We start from the raw sequence: 18,514 nt of genomic DNA, 5'->3' as shown, positions 1-18,514 counted from the left end.
GATGTCGACCCTTTTAATTGTGGCTCCGATTTGAAATGACGTTTCATAGTGTAAAATCAAGAGGTTGTTATTTAAGCAACAAAGACACTATCAACGGACAAAGCTTTGTCTATTATTTTTATTGAAAAATTTTAGAAAGGGACTTTAGAATATTGATAAGTGCTTTGAAAAATCTTGATTTCGTTTACAATTTATCTCTAGTTTTTTTTGTAAAAGAAATATTATGAAAATCATTGATATTTTGGTTTACTTTTTATTTGTTTTCTTTTTTCTGTACGTACGCAGGCTAATCTTTTCCCATTTTTAAAGGATCGGGTATATAATGTATCCTTTGGTCGTCATTAATATTTGCAGAAGCTCCCCGACCGAAATTATAAAATTCCTCGCCCTTAATCCCGGGCATTAAATATGTCCTTGTGCTTTTGTAGATGTAAATGCACGGAAAAAGAGTAAAATATGAAGTAAAATATGTACATAAACTTTTAAAAATTGAATATGATTAAAATAAGGAGTCTTTATATTCGGTATATAAGGAAGGCAAAGTTATTGTTATGCCGTTTTCCTTCACATATTGTGAACATTAACTGATAAATTTCATTAACATATTGTTTTTAACTTATCACCAACATATATACAAAAAAGGTATACAAAATCAAATAAAATTCAAAATACCGGTACTTATAAAAACTCATGATTTTCTCGCTTTCCTAGAAATCTAAGTAATATTTTTTTACCAAATCAGTACTGAAGTGCAAATTAAATACCTTATAAGGTTTTGCATGATTGACGTGTAAATTTAAGGAAAAGAATTTTAAAATGGTGTAAAATTTGAGACAAATATTAATAGTTAAGTTAATATTTTGCTCATATAAGGGGGACAAATCTGTTAAATACACCACACAAACCTTGACATAGTTATTTTCCTTCTCATAATGAAGTTCAAAAATATGTTATATCGGTTAATGTATGCATTTTGTAATGTTTTTCTTATATCAATGAACGGCTTTATCTTCACTCAAAATAATTTCAATTTTCCACATAACCTTTCTGTATACAAAATGTATTTTTGATATTGGATTATAAAGAAATATGACTGCTTATATAAAGATAATTTTAATACGTTCGACTTTATTAAATTATATAAAATGTTTCTTGCCGAGATATAACCAAAAGTGTCACAGAATAGGTCATGTAGGTGAGAGAAACAAACATACTTGATAGATCCCTATTTTGACCTTTTATTTGAATAACAATTATAGATTTATTCCTAAAAACATTTGCATGTGCTCTTTTGTAAACAATTTCTTGTGGTGAAATTTTTATTGATTCTACTAATTTGATAACTAGAATTAGACAGGTCAGAGATATATGCCTTAAGTTAACATTTCTCATTATCTTATTGTCTTAGAGCGTTTTATTATAAGCAGACTTCGGTTTCAGCAAAACATATATAATATGGAAAGATAATAGAGTGACTGTCAATAAAAAAGGCAAAACTTAAAAGGTTCTGTTTATATATGGTCCGTAGTTGTAAGCGCGATATACTGTTTATGTTCCAGAACACCGATTTTTGTAGAATTTAACACATTTTATAATTTAAAGTTAATTCAAATTAATTACCATAAGGCGATGATTACTGACTCTTCCTTTTTATTATCAAACTAGAAATGTGGACACGGATAATACCACATTTCACTTCTTTGTCAATCTACTAACGTACAGCAGGACAGTATGACAGTCGTGCAAGCTAAATCATATACAAACGACCCCCCCTATCCCTTAGTTAATTGTGTATTAAAATGACATCCAAAATTACCATTGATGACATCTTGATTTATGAATTTATTGAGCTGCAAGAACTTCAAATCTCAATTTTATATCATAAAGTATGCTTAAAAGGAAATAAAACGAAGTCAATTGATCAACACGCAAAACCCCAGGTGCACTACTTCACATGCTGATCAACATTCCTTTAACGTTGGTAGACTCTTGCTGTGACACAAAATTTTGAAACGGTTTCTAATTGGTCAAGGAAATTAGTATAAAATTACTGCAAAATATATAACTATACAAGCCAAACCCCAGGTGCACAACTACACATGCCGATCAACATTTCTGTAAAGTTTCCAGTCTTTATGTCAAATACTTTTTTAGCTACGCGCGGCACAGTTGGGACAACAATAAGTTGTACTAAGTCATGGAAAAATAGCTTTTACCTGAATTAATTCACATGTGAAACCCAAGATGCTTAACATCTCACGCTGATCAGCATTTTGTCAAAATTGTTGACTCTATCCCATATTTTTGGAGCTAAACTTTATACAAAATTTTGAAACAGGCAGGCGCATGAACACACGGACGTACAGACAAGGGCAAATCAAATTCCCCCAAATACAGCAGAACCCTTCTAATGCATAAGCTACACATTGAAAAGAATATAGAATATTGTAAACGTCACTGCAAATTAGGGTCGTTGGTTAAAACCTCAGTAGGGTCACTTTTGTTCCGGTTTTTTTCTTTTAACATTTTAACAATTTATATTTCTCATATCCATTATGGGAAAAGTGTTTTATTATTTATAATTTTTATTACTAGTTTTTGGCTGATTATTGCTTAATTTAAAACAATAGTGTAAAACATGATTCAAAGGCTCATAGAAACTAAACGTCCCGTCTCAAGCTTTAATCTTTTGAAATGTCATGAATGTTTTCTCTTTTATTGGTGATCTGATATCACTTATTCAAATCATTGATGATTTTTCATGGATGGCTTTAATAAATGGACTTAGCCGGTCTTACCTGAAATTGTGCAAGAAATATTTAGTCTATCCATCTGTGCCCCTGGCTTAACTTCTGGGGAACCCATCATGTGGGCCGTTTGTTTATCCCCTACTTTCGTGGACATATTAAAAAAAATATATGAGAAGTCAACATGTCTTTCAATTTTCGTCAAACGATAAATTGACTCAATATGCAGGTAGAAGGCGACTTTGTCATTTATTATCAAATTGGCTTTTCTTGCCCGACTGAAAACAACATTCCATTTATGTACAGTGGAAATTGTTTGCGTTTTGTAATAATAAATATCCTGTTTTTTTCCATCTTTTGCATATAAATATATAACTGCAAAAATATTTTTACAGAACATATGTAGCCTTTACATTTGATTTATCACAAACTGTATGAGTATGAGTTGAACATGTAAGGAAAGCAAATAAATTATATTTGACGAATTGATATATCTTGAATAATTAGTGTATAAAAAATCATTAATTTAAGAACGTCTGAATCCATCACTACTGTATATTAATAACACATAGGCGTGCGGGTAAAAGTAAAAATATCATTCCGAGGAAAATACTATTACCTGAGGCGTTATTTTATTTCCCCAAAAATTTTAACTAAATCTAATTGTTACAGTAACAAAATTAACTAAGAGTAACAATAACCCAACCAACATCCCTTATAAGCTGTAAGTGTACTTGAGAAGATAAGTTTTTTTCTTAAAGCAAATGTTCATATCTACCAGTAATAAACTTACAATAAGCCGTGTATCAAAATTCCTTTTAGAATCGAAACACAAACCAACAAACCAATTTATACGTTTATGATCTGTGAAATATGATCCTATCCAGAATATGTATCACATGTTTTTTGACAATGTGTATTTACATTTCCTACATCATTCTGTATACCACATATGTCATGATTCACGGATAGCATTCGTTAAAAAATCTTTAATGCTTGTATTTTATCGTCCATTTTGACACATACATGTATGACATGTAATTATACCGTTGCAATACCTTCTGCTGAAAACGGGTGTTTACTTTTTGACTTTTCAACCAACAGATATCTAAGACGCAAAAAGCATTCTGTAGGATACAAACAACTTAATCTTTTGGGTGTCATAGTCACTCTGATGTTGCCTACACGAGCCCCCAACCCCCCTTCGTGGTTAAACTTTGAAAAAGATAAGCTGAATCGAAAAAAAAAACAAAATGGCGGCCAATTTTTTTTTAGGACCCCCCACCACCCCCCCCCCCCCCCCAAAAAAAAAAAAAAACACATCAAATAAAAATGAACTATATCAAAATAGAGTGAGGTGTAAATAATATACCATGACATGAACGCGCTGTTAGAATGATATTGACCCGCATTTGGAAAACCAAGTGAATATTTAATCTAATAAAAACCCCTGAATTCTGATATCTGTTTTTCAGGTTGTTGATATTTTGCTTGAAATAAATCTATATTATAATGTCCAGAACGATTTAAGATGTAAGTTATCTTAAGAAATACATGAAAGATGAAATGCCAGGGACAATAACTAACTAATGTGACCAACGTATAATTAGTTCTTTTCTAGAAAATACCTTTATCTGCAAACCAATAGTAGTGATGAATATAAATCATATAGATTACAGAAGATGTGGATATTAACTTCTTAATTTAAGAATACGACAATTGAAGAAGTATATTATAGAATGGACAAATGATAAAGAGCGACAGACGGTCGACATAGTGCCGCAGAGGTGTCTCCTACTGTTATATTGATTATATAGATCAGAATGAATTAGAATACATTATGAATCAACTGCACCCATTTACTTCCACCTACTTTCGTTTTATTATATTCCTGTGTTTTTGAAGTTCTTTCGAAATCTTTTCAACAATATTAGACATTATACTCTTTGCTATTAAATTTTAATTCTATACTTTGTTGTATTCGACCATTTGTCCCATCTTTTAATTGTCGTATTCTATCAAATGTCTCTCGACGTAATTTCGTGCACAGGTCCAATCAAGGTTTGACAGTTTCGTCAAATTAAATTTGTACTGTACTCAACAATGTATGCAAACCTCAATATATCATAAATTTCCGATAACATGTATGCCCCGATAATACGCCACCATTTTCTTACAATAAAAATTAACTAGAAAGTTTGTTTGGATTTTACGTCACACCGACAAGTATAGGTCATATGGAGGCATTTCAACCATACTAGTGGAGGAAGACCTCAGGTACCCTTCCGTGCATTATTTCAGGTACGAACGGGCACCGACCTTCTGTCAGCTAGCTGGATAGCGTCCTCATATGAAAGTTCATGTCGGGATTCATGTTAATTACCTAAGGACGAGGTAAAATTATTACTGCGATATTCACGCAATAGAAACATAATGCTAAATACTACAAAGTTAGTCATAATTTGCACATAACAAGTGAATAATTACTTGAATTATTTTTCTGTTCTTAAATACATGGTGCATTTTTCTTAAGTTTGGTTTTCTTGAATTATCTTGGCTCATTAGGAGGCATGCAGCTTTAAATTATATCCCTTTTAGCAATTTGGCTGCATTTTTTCTTGTTGAAGGCATAACTCCAAAGCTTTTTAAGGGATCATCATAGACTTGAATACATGATCAATGAACGAACATTAACTTAAAATATTATTTACGATCAATGGGAAAAAGGGCCCAAAAACTGTTCTACAGAAAAAAAAAAAACTTTGTTAAAATTTTTAAAAAATAAAAAATATGAAACTTTATTTTTAAACTATTTTTAAAATAAAATGGTAAAACTTTAAACTAAAGTTTTTTATTTTAGATAAAATGGGGGAAATTTAATTTAAAACGAAAATTATGTAAAATGGGAAAAAAATCTTAAAAATTCTAAGATAATGGGGAAACATTTTAAAAATTTAATTTTGATCTTCATTCTTAGGGGGACTTAAAAAACAATTGCAATAAATCAACAGGGGAACTTTTTTAAACTTTACTACCCTTTTTTTTTCCAAATTGTCAAACCCCTTTTACCCCTTTTTTCCCCCTTTCCCGGGGGCCCCGGGGGCCGAGGGGTTAGGGGGCCCCGTTGCCCTTTCAAACCATTCCCCTCACCGTTGGGGGTTCGAACCCGACAGGGACTTTGGATTCTTTCATGTGAGGAAGCTATCCAGCTAGCTTATGGAACGTCGGTGGTTCTACTCAGGTACCCGTTCGTGCCTGAAATAATGCAAGGAAGGGCACCTGAGGTCTTCCTCCACCAGTAAAGCCGGAACGTCGCGATATGACCTATACTGTGTCGATGTGACGTAAAACCCAAAACAAACACAAATTACCTCCAGTAGTATGCTAGAGACTGACCCCGAACTTATTCGGAATGATGATACATTGTGACTACTAAAGGTGAAGAATGCAATGACATCTACCCAGTTTGGTCATAGTTTTGAATTATCTACCGGTTTTTGTAAATTTGCTTCAATTATAATTTAGAATAGAGGGAGGCAATACGTTGCGTATCTAGGAGCTATTATTCTACTATATCCATTTTAACTAATAAAACTATAGAAAATATCATTGAATGGTATTTTCTAAAATAAAGGATAGACTCAAGTCGGTTGATCAAGATGGCTGCCAGATCTAAAAGCAGAAATTATCTTTAATTAATATTGTCTGGACCGTTGTGTCAAAATTATGATTATTAAATAAATTCAATAAAAATATCATTTAGTGATACACTTTAAATTAAAATTAATTGAATCATTATCTGCAAAGCAAGATGACCGTCTGCATACTCAATATAGAAATTAGATTTATTAATAAGTGATTGACTTGAGTAAATAATTTTGATGCAATTTTATATAATTGGGCAAATAATGAAATCGTTCCCATATAAACCACACCACAGGTGAGCGATCAAGAGCCATCCCGACTTTCTTGTTTTGAATTTTACTATTATATATGTGTACTTATTGTGTAAATTATGAAATAAATTGATTTTTAACTTAACTTGCAGTAATTAAAAATGGAAGCTACAATATAGGAAATCTAACAAATTTAACTGACAGTATTTTGTTTGATGCATATCTTGACAATCTTTGAAATGGCTTGTTTAAAAATTTTAAACATATCTGTAAAGTTTAAAGTGTTGCTCTGTAGTATTAAACGGCACCTAAAGTGATAGTTTTCAAAGTGTTAAAAGTTTTGTAATATCAAGTGCTCCCTTGGAGCGTCTAACTTTGTATCTAAGGTTTGAATTTAAATCAATTTGATTAAGGCCTTTTATGCAAAGTTACTGCCTAATACGCCGGATATTAAGAACATTTTGTACAATAAATTTTAAAACTAACCAAGATAGACAATGTACCGAAACCTATAAAAAATTAGCTGCGAAGATTCCCTAAAATATTTTTGTGAACTTTTAGATAATTGCAAATGGCTGATCGAGGGTCAGCCATTTCAGGTTGCCTAAAATTATAAATATGTGTTGTGTGTCATTTGTATGAGATTTTGACGTCAACAATAATGCAGCATTTTTCAAACTTAAACGAAATTTAACTTGCTCAACTGTCCATTTAGGGCGCTTCAAAATGAAAGCCTCGCATGGAGAGCGCAAATAGTAGTCACAATGTATATTACTTTAGTATCACATCTGTCAATCCCTACTACTGTCGCGTGTGCAGTGTATAATTGATCATATAATGCTAAATCGAATAATTTAGATGTCGTATTTTTTCACAAATATATATCTAACAATATGGTCTGATTTTGTAACAGGAAATTCGTCGAAAATACTTATCAATTATTTACAGACCAAGAAATACAGCAGACATCGCATAGTAAACTTTTGTAAGATCCATGGTCCGAGGTAATAAAGATATTCTATATGCCAAAAATTCTGATCTCGGGTATTTGATTGGTCAAAAATTGCTTCAAAAAGTACACTGACCAATGAAAATCTTGAGATTTGAGACACTAAAATATGTATTATAATGTTGAAGCCTGATGTTTCCATTGGTTTTCTTTGAGATCAAGAATGATATCATATTCAAATTTCAGCAGCTTTGACACGATACCATTTACAGTTGTGATAGGAAAGGCTGCTATGACAGTGATTCAGTAACATCTATCCTATCCAGCTTTGTTCAATGTCCAATTTTGAAGAAATGATCCTGCGGGCGGTACGTTCCAAAAATGTTGGTAAGAATCAACTTCCAAGAATAGTACAATCATGCAATATATTTCAAAACGTCTTCCGATTATCAACAGCACGTGGAGTTGTGTTCAGCTTGCAACCAACCGACTGAACTATAAAAACAATGTTTTCACCCAATTTTCGAGAGATTTTGCTTGTTTTTATAGTTTTAAGAAAATTGTGTGAACCATTTTTTTGCACAATCAACAACTGTTTGAATATAAACTTAAAATGTGCAAGACATTTTTTGTCAGCTCAGGCATGCTGTTTTATGGATAAAACATCGTGATCAATAGATAAAGTGTTCAAACTACTGAGGGAGAAGTGTTGTGCAGCAGAAAAACAGCGAAATTCGTTTACAAAAATAATGAATGAATATGCATGCTGTTTACTTTTGAAATTGTTATTTTTGTCTAACAAGACCATATTTTTCAAAAGAATGTGTGAAATATCAAATAAGGTAAAGTTACAAATGACAGATGTCAAATCAATAATTATTTACCGGGAGATTAAATGTGGATTTTCCAATTTTTGTTCAATTATTTGTGCTTAAAGTTTTATTATATTTAGGTGATTATGTCAAAAAATCTGTCTGTACTTATTAAATTGTTAAACCTTATGACTGATAAAATGTCCAGGTGATGATTATTGTTACAAATTCCATGCTGCTATGTTACATTATTTTTTATTGAAAACAGATTGGCCATTTCATATTTAAGAAAGAAAGATGTTAAAATTCTATTGGTCAGTTTAAAATGAAACCATTTTTAGAAATTAAGTGAATTAAAAGATAGAAAATTTGGACGGTTAGAATTTGGACTTCCAAGAGATAACTTTGTGGCTTTCCACTAACAATATATGTAACTGTTTATAATAATTAATATCTTTTTGTTAACGTCATGATAACCTGCGCATATGTTATACATTATTTGTGGTATTCCATTAAGAAAGAACCATTAAACTATAAAACATGATACTGTGTTCGTGATTCAGTCCGACTTCACTGAATCAAACTTTAGCGCATAAAAGTACACTTTGGATGATTATCCCCGTCTCCTTTACAAAAAGAAGCAAGAAAACCATTGATACAAATTTCAAAGTGCGCCAAGATTAAGTAGCAAAGAGCACTGTTAAACAATTTTGGGGCCTAAGCGTTAGATATAGTTTAGTTGTGTTTGGAATTAAATTGAAATCAAATCAAAAGTTAAAGGATTTTAATAGCTTAATACAAAAAAGATCTTCGAACAGTATAGAGCCGTCGATAAGAAGGTCCCATTTGGATTTTTCTCAAATGATTTAACGCCGATTGTACCAAATATTTTGACCGTATCTTGGCAGTAGATCCTGCTAAATAGCTTCACTGGATAATGAACCAGTATTTACAAATTTCTCCGCCAACAATCATTTAATAATTCGATATTATCCCGTGTGTATGTTGTTTATTTAGCTTCAATTTTATGTCTTAAGAATAATAAACACTGCTGGTACTAAATGTATTGTTAATCTCTTAATTTACAGAATCGTTCCAGTTTTGATATCACTAGATACTTTAAGTTTTACGTATCAAACGAGTACATTACAACTATATAAACGTGCGGGTAGTGATTCGGAGTTCGCCCGACAAATGTCGAAAGAGAATATTACTTTTTCAAAGGTCATGATTTTAACCACTTATCCTGCTGGAACAGAAAATGAAAAGCCTTTAGCCAAACAAGCTACACATCCGTGCAGTTTGAACAGACTCTATACTGCTGGAACCTCAGTTTTGTATTTTGATAAGGAAACTCCCTTGGTATTCAAATGGACAGTTATTTATACAAAGCAGGGAAATCTTTTACACAAATTCAACAGGATAATTTAACTAAACATTATTTTAAAGCAAGTACAACAGAAACGCTCGTTTTTCGGTGTTATTTTGCTTTTATTCACTACACATGATAAATGAATAGATAATTTGAGTTAGTTTACACTCCTGATCAATACATGATATAATACTTAAAATGAAAGCATATACTCTAGTACATAAGGAAATGTTGAATACAATTCAATCATACTAATGGAAAAATCATTCAGACAGAAATTCTGATCTTTTGCTTTAACAAAATAATTATAGCAATTTAAGAGTTAAAATAATTGTAGAAGTTTATGTAATCATTTAGTACATACCTAATTTTTTAACCATTCAGTGCATTTTCTAACTTACAAGTATGATAATAAGAGTTATTATAGTTAGTAAGACTAATAGATGTTGCATTCAAATGCCATCAAAATGTTTATCGTCCACGACAATGCTTTATAAAATTAAGATATATAATATACAAAAAGCAATCTTAAGGTGACAACGGAGTCAATTATCACTTAAAATACCTAAAATGAGATTTTTTGCTTAGCAGATTTATCAACCTTTTCTGAACACATTCGTGATTTAATTTTGGAAGCAGTTAGTCCAAAAAATGTGTTTTTTAACGTTTTAAAACGGTACCTGTACCATTTTTATCTGCTATTCGCGTAACCTGTCAATTATCGATAACGCTCCTCCCCCTGTTGAGGCATCAATGAGGGAAATCGGTAGTTCCATATATGCGTGAATTACCGGTCCATACTACTTGTATTTGTTTAAATTCATGTATCTTACAAATACCGTACATCTTTTATGAATATCTTTTACCTTTTATATAGCCTTTTTTATAAAATAAGAAACTGTCGGCCAGTGTACGTAACATAATGTATGAAACAAATAATTAAGCATAGCGGCAAATCGCCCGACCACGGGGTTGATTAAAAATATAGTTGCTAAAATATCCATAATGTGTGAAAATAATTTGTCTGTCCCGTCAATCTGATAGATATTACATTGAGTTTATGGACTTTTGTACGGATTCAAGGGCTTGCTTTACATTCAACCTCGTTTTCTAACAATGTCAAGTAAAACAACAACAAAAACAGACAACATTTTTTATGTGAACGCCTATATGACTTGTGGTAAGGTGTCCCTGACAAATTTCTAAACCATTTTAGGTTGTCTAAGATGATTATTTCTCTATTAATCAATAAAAAAAGATAATAAAATATATTATCAGTGAATGCTTTGAATAAATTGTTCGCCAGTAAATCGAACACAGTACTAATAAACCTGGGACAAAGTATGGAATTTATTGATTTATTGTATATCCCAGTAGAAACTGGATCTCTAGCTATGTCGTGCATAGATGATACGTGTATTCATGATAATAGAAGCCAAGAAGGTCAGATCATAATGATCGAGTGATACCTTTTATTTCTATTAAAATATGTGAAACATTCATATCAATTTGGATGAAACAATATATAATATCCCGTTCTTATTTGTACATCTACCATGGACTTTAAAAGACCGTCAGAAGCTCAGTTTTTTTGTTATTTTAATTTATATTTTAACGGAATTTCATACACGAATACACAGACAGAGTGACACTGGTATATTATAATAATAATGCTGATGATAATAATAATAAACTTCAAAAGTGAAACAATGAAATACCCCGCTAGCGGTGCGCAAATACGTTCCATTTCCCCCCACCGAGTGCCTCAAATTTTACCGAAAGTCACGTGACATGTGCGACGACGGTAAATCACGTTAAGATTTGAAGAAATTTCTGTTATAAACTGATATTAATCAGCAACCTTTTAATTGGTCAGATGTCACTGGGCCATAAAATGTTGTTAGAGTATGTTACCGCAACTTGTGACCCTCTCTGGTGCGATATTTGTGTATTATGCAATTATTTAGCGTGAAACGTAGGGGTCCGAGAGAGAACAGCCGATTTATGACACTTCGTTTGATGCGGGTCGGACTAACTTTGAATCGGCATAACTTTTTTAATAATCAAGCAATTAACATGCGGTTTAAAGCACATGAAAGGGAATTCATTTACGGAGGGAACCGTGTCAGGGATTTTTGTTTGCTCAATCAGCGACTTAATTATCTTTAATTACGTAATATGTATGGTGAAAAAAGTCGCATAAAATGTTTGACGTTACGTAATATTTCTTTGAGAAAAGATAGAAAAAAATTGAGACAAGGTTCCCTAGATATTATAAGTATGTTTATTTTCCAAAAGTTTGATGACAAAAAAATAAAAAATGACTTTGATATGACGATTTAAAATTTTAGGATTTTTATTAAAAATCAATCATTTACAAAGGCATTTTTTAAAAAAAAATATTTTATTTTTTATGATGATCAACGACATTTAATGCACAAAGAAATAAATAACAATTATTACTAAAATAAGTTGGTTTAAATGACATTTATGTGAGTACCACGGAAAGTGTCTGTTGTCACCTTAAGCAATATTATGAAAGAATTGTGATATTAACACAATGTGCTTCAAGCTATAAAACAAAACAATAATAATGCTACATGTATCCAGTATATATGATTACTCTTACTCCGAAACAAATTAAACAATAAAAAGTCTGTTTTAGTGTTCTGATTTAGTTTGGTTATATTCTAACCAAGAAAATCGACAGATTTTAGCATAATTTCGCCGGACTCCTTGTCAACGACTTTTACAACAATCTCGGTCCCTCCAAAAATGAAACTTATTCCAAATTCATGGTTTCTTCCTGAGCTTGTGTCGGAAATAGGCACTGTCAATGTTCCAATATGATTGCATCCATCTTCTGTAGTAAGCTGCGGATTTGTTGAAGAGGATGCATATATACCGAAACCAACAGCAGTTTGATCATCGCGAACAGGCCTGCATATTTCTTCTGGTTGTTCCTCATCCACCTTAACAGACTGCCCTGCTTTTACAAAAATGCTAAAGATATCATAACATCGTAAGTCACCATTTCCATCCTGTTCAACTCTTCCTTTAGGATGACTGCAACTATCACTGTACGTATGGGTTGTTCCATACCCATATGTATACTTGCATATCCTCTCAGTTATTGTTGTCGGCTCATGACCAAAGATGACAGCTCCTTTTAAAACTGCTAATACTGCATCATCTGGAACGATTACACTCATATTTCTAAAGGAGGACTTTACTTTCTCTTGCAACATCGGTGATTCGGAAAACCCACCAGCCATGAGGATGGAAGCACAGCCCTGAACAGCAGGTTTTGTCAGTAAATCTGCAACTTGGCTGATTATTTTGTCAACGGTTGGTTTGAAAAATTCAGCGAAGACTTCAGCATTAATCCTCAATTTGTCGCCCATAACTTTGATCTTGCTGCGGAATTTTGACCGTAGAAATAATTCTGTGAAGTCAAGTCCGGCCATATCTTTACAAAGTGTTGAAAGGGAAGGTAATACGCGCATCGTCACTGTTCCATCTAGTTTGGTCGGAGAAATCTTTCGTTTGTCTTTTTCAAAGTTACGACAAAGTTCAGTGTAGTCATCCAAATGTTCTGCTTTGAATTTTGAAATAATCCTAGGACCTGAAAAACATGTTTTTTTATTTAAGTGTAGTAGCAAACGTCCCCTTATTGACATTTCATTATGTATATAATACACATTATTCAAGTGTCATGTCCGAAATATTAAATAGGTCCTACAAAACAAAAAGTATGAAATGAAATAGAATAGTACCTGTAGCAACTTGATTTAATTGATTTTATTTTGTGTCAAAAGTATCAATTTATGCATATATTGGAGCAGTAGTCCAGTGGTAGGACGCGCGCTTAGGGATCGAGAGGTCCCGGGTTCGAACCCCACCAGGGGCACTGATAATTTCTTTTAGCAAGAAATTTACCTGCGATTGTTTCACTTCACCCAGATGTAAATGGGTACCTGCGACGGAGGTATAATTCCGTTGCGCAAAAGTGTCGGCTGCACTAAGCGGAGTTAAAAGACTCCCCAGGGAGATTGATAGATACCAGTAGCCCGATGACCAGGGGTACTAGCTGTACGGTGAACGGTGAACGTGCGTAAGCATGAAACTTAGACTATAAAATGCAATTACTTTAAATTACTATATTATATAAATACTATAAATCATAACTTTATGAATGTACCTCTAACTTCTATACAAATGATAAATTACAAGATAAAAACTTTGGGGAAATGATTTCTTTCTGTCAACTATTTGAACTTACCCATAATACTTGTAAGGAACTCTTCATATGCTTCGTCTACTTTAGTTCCTCCCCAATCACCTCCGCTTGCTTTATGCAGTTCCTTCAAGTTTCCCTGGTCAGTCACTTCATGTACAGTTATGTCAACTGTACCTCCTGTAATAGATCATTGAAATGCATTTTCAAGATTAGGAACAACGTGTTTCTTTCATTCGAAAGAAAATCCGATTGCAATTTTTTTCCAAACTGAATAATTTCATTCACAAAACATATTGTCTAAATCTTGAAATGTGTTTAACGTTACAGCTAACAGTAGTTCACTTAAGAACATTACCTCCTGCATCCAGAACAAGATACTTTGTTCCTGATGAAAACTTGGCAAGCGATGTAACCTCTTTAGATACTGGAAGATGACGACAATAAACAGAGGCTGCTTCTGGTTCAAGGCATATAGTAAGGTTCTTTCCCGGAATCCTTGCCTTATAAAGCAGAAATATGATTAAACCGTTTGAAGCAAATATATGAAGCAGGAAGAATAGTTCCAAAGTCTAAAACTTTTGGCAAAAATTTGTAAATTGTGTAAAAAATTGCGTAAGGATCTTTTAAAGTGCTATAGCATATAACTTAAATGAAAGATGTGGAAGTCAATATATGTCATTGGTGTTCAAACAAGGTAATAATTATTAAAAGATTTCAAAATAAAGTGCAACACCTTACTTTTATAACTCAAAAATAGACTTAAGCTAGACACCTTGTACAGATAAATGCTGGACTATTATACTATTATATAATAGTTTTTATCAATTTGATCACAACATAATAGAACATGTACAATACGATATATGTATTAACTTTAATGATAATAATACCTTCTGTGCTGCCTCTCTCATAAACTGTTTAGCTGCATCGTTCCATATTGCTGGGACAGTAAGAACCCATTGTACATCAGAGACACCGATAACAGTGCCAACTTGATTGTTTAGAGTATCAAGAACATCCTTCATCAGGCTCTCAATAGATAACGAGAAAACCTGTATTGCAGGTAGCGTCTTACCAGTCTCATCTTCAATTGTATCATGTCTTGTCATGCCCTGTGAGGTAAATGTGATTAGCATTGCTTTTTACAAGATTTTAAATATATTTTTATGTAGAAAATGGTCACTCTTATTAACTTTATAAAAGATATAGAAAATTGTCACATAACAGGCATTCCACAAATAGTGTCATGATGTGAGCAATAAATGGACAAAGTTTTGTAAAACAAATGATCAAATTACACCACTATGTACAGGATACTTATTGACAATCCCTATGTGAAAGTCTAGTTAAAGTTCTATGAGAAATGTTTGAAGATTTGAGCACGGAAGAAATTGTTAATTTCAGCATATACAAAATTTGAAACCAGATATATCCATATTGCCACAGAGTGTACAACCTAAATTAAACAAAACAAGCAATTTTCATAAAATTTTGTTGTGATTAATGCTTCCGAGAGATCACTCTTTCTCCAAAACTTTTTCCATATTGGTATGTCAAACTAGCTTAGGGGCTACGTTTGAAGAAGGTCCCGTTTTTGTTGTTGACATTTGCTTTCAAATTTTATGCACAAACACAGCACATTATGGGTAGGTAACTGTTCAAGTCTATGTTAACTTATACCTACCTCATCTTTAAAAAGCATCATTTTAAATCTTTTAAAGAAGAACCATTGACGCTGTTCATTCTCTTCACATAGTTCCGCATATTTATTTTCAGCATCATATCCAAAAGAGTCTGTGGTTTTCCCGTCAGATTTGATCAGAATGCAAGTTGGAACTGAAAAATTAATTTTGATTCTACAGACACATTATCTAGACACTCTGGTTTGGACTGAACCTTACATTCATGTGAACTTGGCAATACATGTAAATATAATTAAAAAACCATTTTATCATGCTGATCATTTGATTATGATCGGAAAGATTTGTTGCAGATCGAATTTGACATATGATTATAGTAAACTCAATGGTTATTCGGAATCACTTAATGACTAACAATTACGGTACCTTTAGCAAACGTTTTTGATTTGGACACTATCCTTAAAGATAAATGCATGACCTTTATACGGTCTTATGGAGAAATTTTGTGTACCTAGTTATTTCAAAACACTTATCAAATGATATATAAATGTACAAGTATTTCTGTCAAGCATAATCTGCATCATACTTAGAAACCAGATAATGGCAAATATGTCAAAAACAACAACAAAAACCACTAAAGAAACAACAACAAACACACTAAAATGAAACTCTACGATTGACATTTAAGGGGGTTTGTGACCGAGTGATTAAGGTCGATGACTTAAAATCAAATGCAACTCATGGATGTGGGTTTGGTTCCGGCTAACTAATTTAGATTCTTTCATGGGAAACTAACCATCTAGTCTATATATCGTCGATGGTTCTACTTGGGTGCTCGTTCGTGCCTGAAATAGTGCACGAAGAGTTACATGAGGTCCTCCTGCACCAGTAAAGTTGAATAGTCGCCGTATGACCTTTACAGTCTTGGTGTAATGAAAAACCAAATGAAAAAAAGAGATAAATTAACAAACAAAAAAAAAACAAATCAAAGAAAGAAATAAAACCTTTTAGATGTTTGTAATACCATATTCACCAATGATTGACTGATGATTTCACCCATTTACTTTGACTTTCATATTATATTGAGAAGAAATGTTGTTATAAAAACAACGTCAATCAATGTTGTCATCTTTTGATTCTCATCAATAATGTATGTACTGTCAGTAAAAGTAGGATACCTTTAAGTGATAAAGTATTTCCTTGAATGCTCTTTGCTGATATTTTGAGAGGATCTCGGTTATAATCATGTCTATATGAAAACGCCCATCCCGAGTAGGTTGTACCGAAATCAATGGCAACGACAACTAAGTGATCCATCGCCTGTTGGTACTAAATTAAATGTTAAATGTATTTTGTTTTTGAAATATATAAGCGTCGGAAAATATTACCTTTTTATAGCAAGATTGAAAATGAAAAGTGAGTGACTGTAAACATACTGTTTTTTAATTATTGAAGAATGTCTAGTGCAACTGCCATTATGAAAGAATTACAATGTCATAAGACTCTCTTGCACATCTGTCATAATAGTGTTACAATCTGTCGTTACGCACATCTGTCGTTATAGAAATACAGTATCATAAGAATCCTTCGCACATCTGCCATAAAAGTGTTACAGTATCATAAGAATCTTTCGCACATCTGTCATAATATATTACAATATCATAAGAATCTTTCGCACATCTGTCGTTATAGAATTACAATGTCATAAGACTTTCTCGCATATCTGTCACAATATGTTTACAATTAAAGAAAACAAACCATATACATGAAGGAAATAAGTACACATAGGATGATAACGTTGTTATATTTAACAAATTGGTTTAAAATTTCAAAAGTTTTAAAGTAATATAAACGTTTATTGGATTTTACTTACCAAATGATCCGCACTGCTTATGTCCAAAATATCAAGTGGCGCAGTTAAAAAACTTGTGTCTGTACTTGTACGAGATTATCTTTATATGGAATGTCAAAAGTATATTTAACTTCCTTTCTTGGTATTTTATATTTAGGCTTTAAAAGGTCAAACAGCTTGAAGCAATCAAGGTACATTAGTGCAGATGGGCTGGGTATTTGGCACTATTTCTTAAAACTCAGATTACAGAAGAAATGTTAGAATGTATTTGTTAAACAATGCAGTCTGATTATAAAAATTATAAACCAACTGCACAGAATGTTAAAATTATTTGTGAAGTTTGTCTCATTACGGTATTTGTTATGACCTTTGTATGATTTCTTGATTTATTAACATATAAATTTCAATTGTTCTGAAGGAAGGTAAATATAAAAATAATATCACTGCTTCATAGCTACCACTAGTCCATTTGAATCAAGTTTATGCTTTGTGCGTTCAATCTTTCAGACATTTTGTACTTTCAGTTTCCACAGCAATAATAATAAGTATAAACAATATACTGTTTACTGTTATATCTATGAATTGACTTAATTTAGGTAGCTTTACTCGAAAAATAAGAATAAACTTAGTTAACACCTACCAACATTACATTAATTATTGTTAACATTTTAGTTTTGTTTAGTTTTGATTTATCCGAAATACTGTATTCTTACTATTGTCTGCGAGCTCCTTATCCGAAGTGCGATGGAAAGGACCGATAAGATGCGATTGAAATTACCTATGCAAATTCTCATTTTTATTGTATCGAAGACGCCACAACGAACGAACGAACAAAATAGTATTAGATTCGTACTCAACATTCTCGCTTCATATTACAAAATACTTAATCACTATAACTGTGCTAATTGCCAAAAGCAATTGAAGAAACAGATTGTTCAGGTAAGCGGCCAGTGAGTTACATTTTGGAAACTATTAGGATACACCAAATATAATTAGATCTATCACT

The 18,514-nt window shown here is 32.3% G+C and overlaps 1 protein-coding gene across 1 annotated transcript; it reads right to left on the bottom strand.

Annotated features, from left to right (window-relative positions):
* Window positions 1-12,433: 12,433 nt before the first annotated feature.
* Window positions 12,434-17,668, bottom strand: LOC132743879 (heat shock 70 kDa protein 12B-like). Its single transcript, XM_060732458.1, has 7 exons — window positions 17,530-17,668; window positions 16,835-16,985; window positions 15,701-15,852; window positions 14,907-15,128; window positions 14,372-14,516; window positions 14,059-14,193; window positions 12,434-13,401 (listed from the first exon to the last, which is right to left on the bottom strand). Exons 2-7 carry the CDS (start codon window positions 16,971-16,973, stop codon window positions 12,467-12,469), a joined length of 1,728 nt encoding a protein of 575 aa, XP_060588441.1. The 5' UTR covers window positions 16,974-16,985; window positions 17,530-17,668; the 3' UTR covers window positions 12,434-12,466.
* Window positions 17,669-18,514: the final 846 nt, after the last annotated feature.

The sequence above is a fragment of the Ruditapes philippinarum genome, unplaced genomic scaffold (assembly GCF_026571515.1).
Source record: "Ruditapes philippinarum isolate M1 unplaced genomic scaffold, ASM2657151v2 ctg3265_1_1_1_1, whole genome shotgun sequence".
NCBI classification, from domain to species: domain Eukaryota; kingdom Metazoa; phylum Mollusca; class Bivalvia; order Venerida; family Veneridae; genus Ruditapes; species Ruditapes philippinarum.
Note: the sequence above shows the minus strand (reverse complement) of the source record. Positions and strands in the feature narration are given on the sequence as shown.